This window comes from Parasteatoda tepidariorum, chromosome 6, assembly GCF_043381705.1.
Source record: "Parasteatoda tepidariorum isolate YZ-2023 chromosome 6, CAS_Ptep_4.0, whole genome shotgun sequence".
NCBI lineage: Eukaryota > Metazoa > Arthropoda > Arachnida > Araneae > Theridiidae > Parasteatoda > Parasteatoda tepidariorum.
In genome coordinates, this window is record NC_092209.1 from 91299802 (window position 1) to 91313152 (window position 13351).

General features: G+C 32.5%; 1 protein-coding gene across 1 annotated transcript in view; it reads left to right on the forward strand.

Annotated features, from left to right (window-relative positions):
- The window catches only part of LOC107443967 (homeobox protein XHOX-3), an 18642-nt gene extending 16163 nt beyond the window's left edge, over positions 1–2479 (forward strand). The window contains exon 3 of the mRNA XM_016057996.3: positions 136–2479. Coding sequence (XP_015913482.1) covers positions 136–573 — 438 coding nt within the window. The 3' untranslated portion in view covers positions 574–2479. The remainder of the gene's footprint in view (positions 1–135) is intronic.
- Positions 2480–13351: the final 10872 nt, after the last annotated feature.

The window sequence follows — 13351 nt, forward strand, 5'->3', positions numbered from 1 at the left end:
TATATATATATATATATATGCCAATGGGTAATAATAAATTTTTAATAAAGTTGTGTCAATTTTTATATGGGTTGCTGTCATACATATCTTTCAAATGAAGTGATGTTAAAAAGAAATGTTTGTTTTTTTTAACAGGTATGGTTTCAAAATAGAAGGATGAAAGACAAACGTCAGAGACTGGCTCTTACCTGGCCCTACACGGATCCACATTTTGCTGCCTACATCATCAACGCTGCTTACTCGGGATATCCACCTCCACTGGCCGGATACTACGCCTCCATTGCCACACGCTATCCCCCGACCCCTTATCACGTACCTCCTCCCCCGAGGCCACCACCCCCTCAAACTCTGAGCAGCTACTCTCGCCCGGAAGCACACTTCACCACATTCGGACCTTGCGTCGATCCCTGCAGGTGTCAACTTGTTGGATTTCAGACGAGGGTTCCTGGCAGTCCTCCCACTCCTCCCATGGCCCCTCAAGACTCTTCACCGACTCCGACATCTCTGCCGACACCGCCAACAAGAACGACGCAACTCTTCCAACCTTACAAAACGGATCTCGAAAGAAACTGAAATGTCATCTTTTGCACTTTACTCTCTCGCTGGAATCCCGTGTGGGATGGAATATCACCGTCTATTCCAGGATTATTGGAAAGCACCCTTAAGATAGTGTGTGTGTGATGGATTGGACAACATAATGGACAACGACGTATTTTTCATGTTTCTCCAAAAGTAATTTTATAACTTGTTGACAACCATGCGATTTATCTCATTTCTAAATGAAGCTTTTAGAGGCTTAAGGGACGGACCTACAGTAAATTACTAACGGAAAAGAGTGTTTTTGAACACCCTATGCCAAAAGTTTAAAAAAAAAATTAGCAAACTAATTTTAACTTGTAACAATTGTTTTTGTTACTATGTGCGATAATTGCACAAAATTTCGCATACTGACGGAGATATAGACATTTTCATAAAGAAAAGAAGAAAAAAAGCAAATTTGTTTGTTTATGTTTTTTTGCTAAAACTTTAAAAATATTCGATAAAATGAAACAACATTTTTAGAGCAATTTAAAATGAATTGCAAAATTAATGCTTTAAAATTTCAGAAAAATTTGTTTAAAATTGCGCAAGATATGAGTCATTAAATAGCTCTTTTAGATGGCGCGTGAAAAATTTGAATTTCTTTTTTTTTCTTTCTAAAATTTGTAGAGCAACTAATAACTAATATTTCGCAACTTATAAAAAAAAAAGTCCGATTTGTTATCTTACGAGTTTAAGAATTTTCAAACAATTTTCAAAGCAGTTTCGTTTTGAAAGAAAACTCAAAATAATAAGGGTTTTTGTACGCAAATATCATTTTGTACTGTTAAAGATTTATTAAAAAAGGACTACTGCTGCATCCCCCATAAAAGCCTTTTCTCTTTTGCATGTTTTCTTTCCTTGTACAATCATATTTCGGTGCATAAACGTTTATTGTAAGGAATTATCGTACGTTATTTATTTATTTTTTTATGATACAAAATAATAGTTTTTCAGAAAACCCCTTATCATTTTAAGTTTTCTTTTAAAAGGTACGAAAACTACTTTGAAAATTGCTTGAAACTTTTTAAAATTTTAAGACAATCAAATCAGATTTTTTTTTAGTTGCCAAATACGATTCAGTACAAATTATGATTAAAAAAAAATTAAAATTTTTTCTGCGCATGCACCAATAATATTGTAATTAATTTTAAATTGCATCAAAAAGTGTGTCTAGCATAATTAAATATTTTTAAATTTTTAGCAAAAAAAGAAAAAAACGTAAGACAAAGAAAAATAGTTTTAATTAAAATGGTCATATCTCCATACATATCGAAGCTAGGTTTACAAAATTTCGAGCAATAGTCGCATATAATAACCACAATAATTGTTACAAGTTACAAATTTATTCCTACTTTTTTTTTTTTTTTTTGGCATTCAGTGTTCAAAAATACTTTGTTCCGTATGTAATTTATTGTCGGTCCCTGAGAAGTATAAGAAATCGCCTTCAGAAGTTCTAAAATGATTCTTTAAGTATTTCTTGAGAATATGAAAAATTTATTAGTATCGAAGTGTTTCCATTATTTTATCTACCCCTGTATGTGTATATATATATATATACATACACACACGAAAACACACTTTATAGTGTTGGAGTGTACGAGAAGATTTTAACTTTTTCACTCATCATGAAACCAAATTTTTGTTATTTAACCTGTTCAGGACGAAAGTAGAAGGAAGTGCACGCACGCCCTTTAGACACCCTTTTTGATGTTGAGGTAAACGAAATACATTTTTAAGTACAGAATGGTAGTTATCGTGCGGAAAATGATATAAAATTGACAAAATAACAATCGTTTAAAATAAAAAATAGTAAAACTGTAATTGTTATTTAAACGAAGTGTTTTTGTAATTTTGGGTTCTAATGCGTACGAAAATAGGAGTTCTCAGTAAGCAAATGAATAGATGGAAATAAAAAAAGCGGTAAATAGAAAACGTAACTTATTGCACGGTAAAAAGTTTTAATTTACCTCCACATCAAAATGGGTGGCAACTCATTATACATTCACAGTTTCGGAACGGGACTGGATGATTTTTGCCGTTAAGCCTAATTTCATGTGACGATTTATATAAAATAGTAGCTGTATCCTATGCTACGAAAGTCTACTCCCGCATCACAATTTAAACAAAAGGAAAACTGAGATTATGGGTCAAAAAGTCTTAACAAATGTTAAAATACATCCAATAAAAGAAGCACTCGAAATGCCTTTTGAAATTCGGTCCGTGGCTGCTCGTGTCTGAAGAGTTCCTGAAGAGGTTAATAACCTANTTTTTTTTTTTTTTTTTTTTTTTTTTTTTTTTTTTTTTTTTTTGCTTTGTACTGAGTCATCATGAAGCACAGCATTGATCCACATAAATTCTTATCCTATTAAAGAGGAGGCAAAATGTTTTCATGCCATCTGTGAAAAAGTTAAAATGGGTTATTATACTTAATTTTTAACACTCGTTATGCTTAAGAGCGCTAGAAGACATGCTTTTTATCTAAACACCAACCTAGTCACAATCAAGGCAGTTACAGGTATTGTTAGATGCATGCAAACACAGTTTCATCTCCAACATTGAGTCCCAAGAAGTCAAAAAATAATTGATATAAAATGTAATAAAAGTGCCAAAATTCTGTCACATCTCGATGCCCTGAAATCTTGCTGCATTCATATGAATGGTCCCCTGGTAACGTCGCGAGATCATTTCCAAAGTGCATGGAAATGTATTTTGTCTTGATTTACCTCTCTCGACCACAGCGGTTCTTTCGAGTTTTTTTTTTTTTTAACCTTTATTTATTTTTCGTTTTCTGTACCACGGTTATATTTTTTCTTTTTCTTGTTGGTAACTTCAGAAAATGATGAAGTCACTTTTATCCCAACTTTCAGAAGTTTTTTAATATCCTCATTTATTGTTGCTAATTTTATATATTTTATGTATACATATTCATTTGTAATAAGATGTGAACTGATGATCCCTGTAACACGTTGTTGTAAATATTGTATATTCACTGAGCATATTTAATCAAGAAAAAATAACTCTTTATTTCATGAAATGGCCACTGTTTTATTTAAGACTACCATTTCTTCAACAAAGTGTTTTCTTAAAAAGCATTGAATAACTTTGTGAAACAGATATTTAATATACTATTAAAAAATAATTTTTCGAAAAAAATATAATTAAAAATTTTTTTTCACAACATTAAAATGAAACATTTCAAAAATATCAATAAAAATGAGATTAATGTTTAGAAAAAACTTACGCAGTTTTTTAATAAAAACTAATTTAAGCAAAGCTCTGAAATGTTTCTAAAAAATGCATACATTAATTTATTGTCCCTGGCCATATTATGAGACGTACTCTATGTAAAATCTTAATGATCAGTTGATACAGCTTTACTGTTTTGACGCGGTTTGCAATTGTTTATGTTTGTGTATTAATTGGTTAACATTGGCATGCAATACGTTAAAAATAAATGCAAATAGGAAGTATATAATCCGAATATATAAACACCCATTACATGCCTGTTTAACTATAAAAGTATTGCCTATAAACTCTAGCAAAACATGTCATTATCAAAAAACTACACTGCGTCTCATCATTTGATCTAATTATTATAAAATACTAATGTAATAAATATTCCATATTTATATAATATATCGTCTCATTTAACTCATTGCACAAACGTAAACAAGTGCAAACTGGTTTCAGTAGCGTAAAAACAATAAACATGTATAGTATCGCCTGATAATTAACATTTCACATAGAATCTTACAGTGCGTCTCATCATTTGGCCAGGGACTGTAAATAACTAGTTAGAAAAGATACGTTGGAAGAGTTTTGAAAAGAAAAAAAATCACTCTTAAAGCAATAAAAAACTGCGATTTAGTTATTTTCGTGACATTTATTTCATTTTTAGATTAGTTTTGAAATGTATTTTATCGAGCTGTCACTTCACTCTAAAACAAAAAATCTCCTTAATTTCTCAACACCAAAAACGATGGCAACACGAGAGTGTTGAACCCAGAATGTTCTCGATGTGAAGTGTAACCATTCCGTTTGATGTAGTTATTTTCATGATGGAAGACACGGATATTATGTGTATAGTTGCCATCATTTTTGATGTCTATAGTTATCGCGCAACATAGCATTGGATACTTGACTGAATGTACACAATAACGAGACATTCAGAAAACTTCGGGTGTATCCCTCCGCTTATATGTGTGAACAGGCTTAGTATTCTAAGAAGTTTGTGAATAAGTTCACGCGTAGTTTTACCATTCTGAAGAGTTTTGTGCAATTTACAAATTGTAACAGGTTGCAAGCGTTCAACAAATTTCAGAAAATGAATGTCAAAACATATAAAAAGTGTCAGGTATGCCTTGTTTGGAGTGTTATCCCTCATTTGGCTGTTTGTTATTTTTCGGATAGCAAGCTTGTGGAGTTTTCCAAATTTATTTGTTTCATTGAATTGAAAGAACGCGTATAATTGGACGGCTTGCTCTTTCAAGCTCGGGAGTAAAAATCAATGCAACCCGGAAGTCTTATGACGACTCGAGCGCCCTCTGTGCTCAGCTTTACAACCATCCATTGTTTGAAAGAATGGGTGTAAAAATAGGATTAAAAATGTGCTTGTTTTTTAAACGATGTTTTTGCAATGAAGCCCGAAACATGATTCTAAAGAGCATCAAATTATGTGTTGTCAGTTAACTAACAAACAAAAAATGAATAAATTGATAAATAAAACTATTAACATGGAAAAAGTTGAAGAAAAAATGTGACTGCATGCATTGTAAAAAATTCTAGTGTACCTCAGCACAAATATTTTTTTACAGTGTAGGGTTTTTTTTTCATATCCGTCGTTGAACAACCGACACAATTTGTGGTTGTACGACTACTAATGTTCAACTCTGTAGCCTTGTCATTTTGAACCCAATCCAGAAGACAAAGGAACTCCTGGATCGAGTATTAGGGGAGGAGGGAATTTGCCTTGGTGGAGGACTATTTGATGGAACTAACCCGTATTTGCGTTACATGGAGAGGAAGCCCACGAGAAACTCCCACGGTTAGCTTGACCGCATTGGGAATCTAATCAACCGTCTACCACTGAGGATATTTCACATCAGCACTGTGGTCGGTGCAAGCCGGATGCGGAATTCGCATTGAGTGGGATTCGAACCAGGTTTGCTTCATTGGAAGGCGAACGCTCTATCCCCTGAGCTCTGCAGTGTAGGTTTAACAAAACCGAAGCAAATAGAAGTTAAAATTTTAAAAAATAATGTAGAATTATAATTAAAAATAATAATTATTTCTGTTAAGCATCTAAAAACAGTGTCATAATCGTACCCTCTCTGATTTCGGTGTAGTGAATGCGCAATTCACGCAGAAGAATAAATTTTCCTTTTTTGAAATTTAAATAATATTAAAATTGCAAATTTTATTTCGAAACTTTCTTGTTAAGAGACTATGAATAAATTATTGAAATTGTTTTTAAAAATTATATAAAAGAAATTTGAAGCATGATTTGTGAAATATTTTGAGGAGTTTCCTTTTTTTTTTTTTTTATTCCGGTTGAATCAACCTGGGAAAATTTCTGCAGGCTCTCTAGACGATATAAAGAAATAAATTTTCAAAAAAAATATTTTTATAATTTGTACTTTTTTTCAATAACTCTTGAAGTAAATGAATCTTTTTTTTTTTTTATTAATATATGTTTATTTTTACTAATAATATACATAAAAGTATTTGAAAACTTTTTTCACAATGGTTTGATCCTAAACAGAGGAAATATAAGATTTAAAACTAAAAGTTTTTAGGGAAATAATTTTCTCACAAAATGTATTTTTTATGACACACTTTTAAAATATTTTATTTAATTTTTACTAGAAGAGATACGCATCATTTTACGCCCTTTTCATTTTTTTATTAACATTTTCTTCTCTCCCACAAAATTAAAACAAATGATTTTTTAACTCTAAAATTTCCATTTGAATGGAGTCAAAAACCTTAAGTGCATGTGTTTTCGAAGGAAAAACGGAACAAATCGTTTAATGGAGGAAAAAAAGAACACGATTACTCTCTAAGAACAAGATCTTTTGATTTTAGAGAATAAAAAATGAGAGTCAATTTAGGCTCTGATTATAAATGATTGAGAAGCTTAATCAAAGGCAATATCATAAAATTAAAATATTACAAAGTACTGTAAAAGGGTGCCTGTAACCAGGGCCGGATTACCCATTGCATTAGGCCATGGCTTGGGGCCCCCTTAAAATGGATTTTTTGAAAATAAATTTTAAAAAATTAATAAAAACAATGATTTTTCAAAATGTTATGATTATTTTTTAGTTCCAATTTAATAAAATAAAGTAAAATTTAATTTATTATTATTTATTTTAAACATGCTTTCTTAAATGATCAGATATATAAATACTTTTATATTTGAATAAATAAAAAATATATGAGAAAAAAAAATTTAATCTAAGGTCCCCAAAAATTTGAATGGCCTAGGGCCCCGCGTACACTTCATCCGGTCCTGTTTGTAACAAAATAATTGAAAATGCTATTCCCCCCCATCACGTTTGCATCAATCCTTTTGGAACGCTTAAAAAAAGTATTTTATTTGTTGCGTTGATATGACTTTTGCATGGAGTTGAGAAATGTCCTTCACAGTATCGGGGGTTTGGAATGCCTACTTTTATAATCCTCTAACATGAAGCTCTGAATCAAGTTTTAAATGTTTAATTCGCACTGAAAATTGGTAATTGCTGTCGCTTCGAAACTTATTGGTTTAAAAAAAATAAAATATGCCTTACTTTTCTGTAACAATTTAAAATTTTCCACCTTCATAATATGGAGTATTTTTGGCCCAAAAAAGGCAAAAGTGCAGGTGGGGGATGTTTCAGAGAGGCTTCGTCTAGTCAGTGTAGAAAATCTAGTTTTGTATGTCAGGTTCGCAGACTATGTACAGGCCGAACTATTAGACGTACTAAAGATTCTATGTAAGATCTTAAATGGCTTTATTGTTTTGCACTTGTGTATCCATGGGTTAACATTGCAATGTAATAACGTTAAAAATCTCCTGACTAAAAACCCATTAAATATAAGAGTATTGCCTATGCAAAACATGTCATTAATAAAACACTGCATCATCATTTGATCTGATGATTATAATATACTCATATAATGCTTGATATAACAAATATTCTATATTTATATATCGTCTTATTTAACCCATTGATGCACGAACAGAAACAAGTACAAACTGGTTTCAGTCTCGTGAAAACAATACAGCTGTACAGAGTATCACCTGATCATTAAGATTTTACGTAGAATCTCATAGTGTCTCTAATAATATTGCCACGGACTTTATGTATAGGGTCCGTTAGGGAAAGAGCATCGGTCATTTTGTGATGGGCAGTACACAACTTTCAGATCTTGTGTAAGAACTTACAATCGAATTAAAATGAATCAAAAAATATTTCTAGAGAAAAAGGCATTTTTTTTATGGGTGCTTTACATACCCCCTCCCCCTCTAACTTCTTATACCTTATGCGCGTGCTCAGTTTGCTTAGTGGTTCATCCGGGAAAGTAAAACCGATTCCTAAACATGTCAGGAAATTGTGAAACTCCGTGACCCCTCTGCGGGGGCAGAAACACTTTACACCGAAACTTATTGCTTACAAAAATGGTGTGAAATATAGGAAGGATATTCGCTGGATGAAAGGATATTTATTAAAGATGAGTTCATTTGAGGGAGTTCTAATCTCTTGTACAGGTGTCCCCCCTCCCTTAAATGCGTCTTGCTCTAGTATATCGGGGAGAGGGTTGCCGCCCGCTCATTGTTGCCAAAAGACATTTAATAGAAAAGTCAGTTGATCCTCTGCATTGTGATAAATGATGGATATTCCTCCCTCACTCGGGGGGGGGGGGAAGAGAATGCAAACTAATTGCAGAATGGGGATGAAAGGGCATTTAACCTGTCCCCCCAACAATAGAGTTTCAAGTGATTCCGGAAAGATCCAGGATAATCCCGGGGATCAATCGAGTGAAGGGAGGGTGTGAATTACTATTTAATGAGGATGAATACTGAATACAAGTCAGGGGAACCCTTAGAACAAGACTGACAAGAAATAATTCGACATTTTTTCTTTTTTCTTCCATCAATACGTGGCTATTTAAATATATATTGATCGCATTATCTCAGATCACGAGTAGACTGCCTCTTGTAGTCTCAAATGTTTCACAATAGTTTTCGACAACTGAAAGAGATCTTATGAGAAACTGAAATAGTCGGTTGTTGTAAAATCTCTCATGACTTCAGTTGCATAATAATTCTTTTTCTACTCCATTAAACACGGACAACAATGTTCATACGATGCAGTTTTTGTTACTGTGGTGTGAAAGGTAGGAGAAAGGGGTACCAGCTCAGGCACTGTCCACATCATCTGACCAGGGTGAAAATGATGCGGCTTTCCTACTATGGCTACTAAAAATAGAACCCTGAGTGCTGTTCCAAAACATATAGTTCAACATGATGACACCATCTTTTTTGTTTCATAAACTGCTTTAGAACCTCCCTTGAACTCTTTTTAAACTCATAGGCATGAGTCTCAAAAAATGGAAGAACACTATCGAACCACTAAGAAACAAGGGAACATAAATGTGTTATAAAATTGCTGCGTGAAACTTTTCTCTGTTTAAGAAAAAAATGTTGATTATTTTTTAGGAGTTAAAAAAAAAAAAGAAATGAGGAAAAACAAGAAAAACAATATTAGAGTCAATAGTGTTTAATCAAAAGAAATGAATAGAATCACTGAAATTAACTAATTCTCATTATACAATGTGCTCAAATAAATCAAAACAAGGCATTAAGAGGTACACGAAGAATTGAAATTTAGTTTTTAGTTCCCCGCTTTATTTTTAAGAGATAAATGAGAAAAGAGGAAGTATTCTTAAAGATAAAAAAAATCAAATTAATATTTCGATTCAATTTGCAATACGCGAAGTTAGCGCAAAAAGATAAAAATAATCGCTTTTATCTCATTCAGAAGGCAAGTTCTGTCAAATACTTTGTTCTTACATTTTGCTTGAAATTCGTAAAATAAGGTATTTTCGTTTCTTTAGATTAATGTCGCATAAGATGACACGAAATAAATTTTTTATCGTCATTCGATCTTTTTTTTTTTTTTGCTCGAAAAATGAGTGCAATATATATTCATCCATTTTAATGCGGAAGAGTTAAAGAACAACTTTTTGTTAAAGGAAAACGTTATGTGTGAGTGGCAGCAATCAAAAACCAATTACGTTCTAGATAGAAAAAGAATTCCCGGATGCAAATGAAATTAGAACAAAAGATCACACCTAATGCATTCTTTTCTGAAGAAAAATGGCAACAACAAAAAAAGGAAGTTTTCTGAAGACATTGTTCTGCGTCTTCAAATGGGGGGAACTGTTTAAATTAGAAATCTGTGGCAACGTTTTCGATTCCTTAACTCGGGTGAACAAGTCGCCTTAATTGCTCATTAACGACATGGTTAATTAAGAGACTAATTAATTAGTCACGTCTCTTAATTATGGATTAAAAGAGAAATAGGAAATATAAAAGCAAATTATCTTCATTGGAGCTCTTTCATTATTTGGGAAGATTTTCTTCTCTTTTATTATTCGAAGAGGATCATTTCTTCTTCATTATTATTCTTCCATTTGAATTCATTTCTAAAGAATGTTTTTTTACACCAAAAACTATTCCAAACTTTCATTTTTGCGATCCTCAATTTTGTGAATAATGCATATTTAATGCCGATAGGACAAATTAAATGAAATCTTTACTATTTATGAGCTTTTAATACAATACAATCTTATTCTAATTAAACTAGATTCCTTTTGATGATATCTTTCGATTCGTTTATTTCATTATCGATTTCGCCGACATTTAAATGACTCTTATTTAATGATATCTTCAGGATCTCAAAATATTACATTTCAGAACACTAAATATATTTTCTATTAAAATCCTCAGCATTAAATTGATATTGAATCGATGTTGGAGATGAACTTTGACTGATATATTATTAATTACATTTAGTAATGGCGTTTTCGTTGAACCTTCACTTTAGCAACAATTAGAAATTCGACATCTTTTATTTTATTTTATTTATTTTTAAAAGTCGTTCTTAGTAGAGACGACCGATTTTTGCGAAATATATTTATCCTCTTGAAATTTTAAAAATATTCGGTCGACTTTATAAAGAAAACACTAATGCTAACAGTGTCACGTAACGGTTGAAATTTCTTTCCTCGTGTTGGCAACGAGCAAAGTGAGCAATAAGTTGGTCATGAATAATAGTTTAAAAGCGAACATTTCGTATAAAGAAATAAACCGTTTTATATTTTTGCTTTAACTATACTTATTAATTGACTCAGGTTAGATAATAATTAAGAATTATATTTCCTTTCACAAATGGTGTCACGCTTGAAGTAGAGGTTCATGCGACATTTTTCTTAAAAGTCAGCTGTGTTATTTATTTTTATATTTTTCATCAGAGAAAGTATATGTCATTATAATAATGTCATGAGTCGAGGACATAAGTAAATAATAAATCAATAAGAGATCCTTCAGGCCTCTATCATAGCCGAATAAAGTGTGGATAGATCCTTCTCAGGTGGCATGTTCTGAGTGTTTGTAAAACGCATTATTGAAATTTAAAAATAAAATTTAATTATAATTATATTTATTAATTTAATTATATTTATTAATTTAATAATAATAACTATTCGTTTAAAAAGTTCTCGAGATCTGTAAAGTGAAATATTTATTTGATACGTAAAGTGAAATGATCATATTTAGCGGTCTGAGACTGCTCGTATGATCAAACTGTTGTTGTTGTCGTAGGGGAGCGATTATTCTTGTTCTCAGTGGTGCCATCTAGGGTCAAGAACTCGAATTCTGTTACACCTATACGTTCATAGGGTGGACCCATTCATTCATCCACAGATCTTCATTTTGACCTGAACCAGAGAATGATTCATCTCCTTCAATTCAGTACCCTCAGAGGTGTAAAGTTTGTTATGGGAGCATGGAGGAGTCTGTGACCCGACAGATTTTAGGTGCACCGGACACCATTACGCGGAGAGTCTTCGGCCGGTTGGATTCGAACACCCGTTCTCGCGAACGGGTGTTCGCGAGAACGGAAAGTGCATTATTAGGAGAAAGTACATTTTTTTTTTTGCCTTTTCGTACCTTGAAATATCGTCTGCACAAATTAATTAGCCTATTTGAAGTCAGCCCTTTAAACGATTAAGATTGAAATACGTGAAGATTCGATCCATAGAACAAAAGTTATTCAGGATGTTCGTTTCAGCACCGCATTCATGTTTTAACCTGTATGAGCGACAGTTTGCTTCTTCTTTTTTAGTCCTTATTTTATTTAAACACTAAAATACGCATTCATTGCAGTTTTTATTATTCACTCGCTCTCTCTCTCTCTTTTAGTTGCATGAAATCAACAGTATTGTTGTGTGAACAACGTACTAGGTTCAAGTACCAAAATGAGTGACCTGACGATGTTCAATCAATGCATTTTTGTAATTTTCTTTCTGAAGTATAACGGTCCCTCGTTAAGATACGGTTCCCAGCAGATCACCGAAATCAAGCATCACTGGCTGCGGTCAGTGTGCTGGTGGCTGACCACTTGGATCAGTCTGCGTAGGGTATGGATCCTCGTTAAACTGTTCTACCGTAAAGTGCTGGACTTCGCGGGCAGGTGGTCGGGCTACCGAAGCGGGGGTGCCATCCCCTCTGCAGAGGATTAAAATTGTGATGGCATGTCTTCGGATCATCCTCAAGGATGTTTCCCAGACCGTCGCCAATAGCCCAGTGTGCAGTTCTAGTGTGACGTGAATGAACTACAACGACATCTTCTTCCTGAAGTATAACCAACTGGACGGAATTTTGTTTCAATGTAATGTCGTAAAATTTTGTTCTTTCTCTCTTTTGCTTTAAGTCGATTTTTTTTGTTCTATGTGCTTGATTATAATCCCAGATTTTTTTTATTTAAGTTGTTAAAGTGCTATTAAAATTATGTTTAAATTACGTATCTTATTGACTTATCAAAAATGCAGAATTTAATGCAAGCAGCCTATCTCGCCAAAGTATTATTAATAATTTTTAATAGAAACCATTCTTTCAATGAAGCCTGTTGCAATTCTTCGGTGCAAATGAACAATTTTCCCTTGAGAAAGAAATTTCCCAACTTGATTCAATTTAATTTAATATGTTTCTTTTCAAAAAAGGATAAAGATGGATTTTTAGTAGAATAAGTTTATGAGTTTTTATGGGATAGCATCTAAAATGTGCTATGCATTACCAAAGAGCAATAATGCCTCAAGAACTTAATTCTCTTTTTCGATTTCTTCCACTTCTGCCAACGTCCGCCTTTAAAAGAGATTGTTTCATGGGGTCAGTCATAAAACAGCAAATGACAACGGAGACTTCTAAAATAAGTTTTTTTTTTCTTTTGTCATATGAGAAAAATAGACTGATATAAAGATAATCTACGATTAAGAATTATCATTAATGTTGCTATTTTAAAGTTTTAGAATAATTAGACTGGCAAAAATTAATGCAGCAAAAAAAAAAGTTTTGTAGAAAGATTTAAAGGAAGTCCTTCTTTGTTGTTCAAAGAGTAATCTAATGGAATGAATATTAAAATTAAAAAAAAAAATGCATGCAATGAATAAGCCAATGAATAGAAAGGAATTCCAAATAATTTTTGATGATTTCGAACTCTAC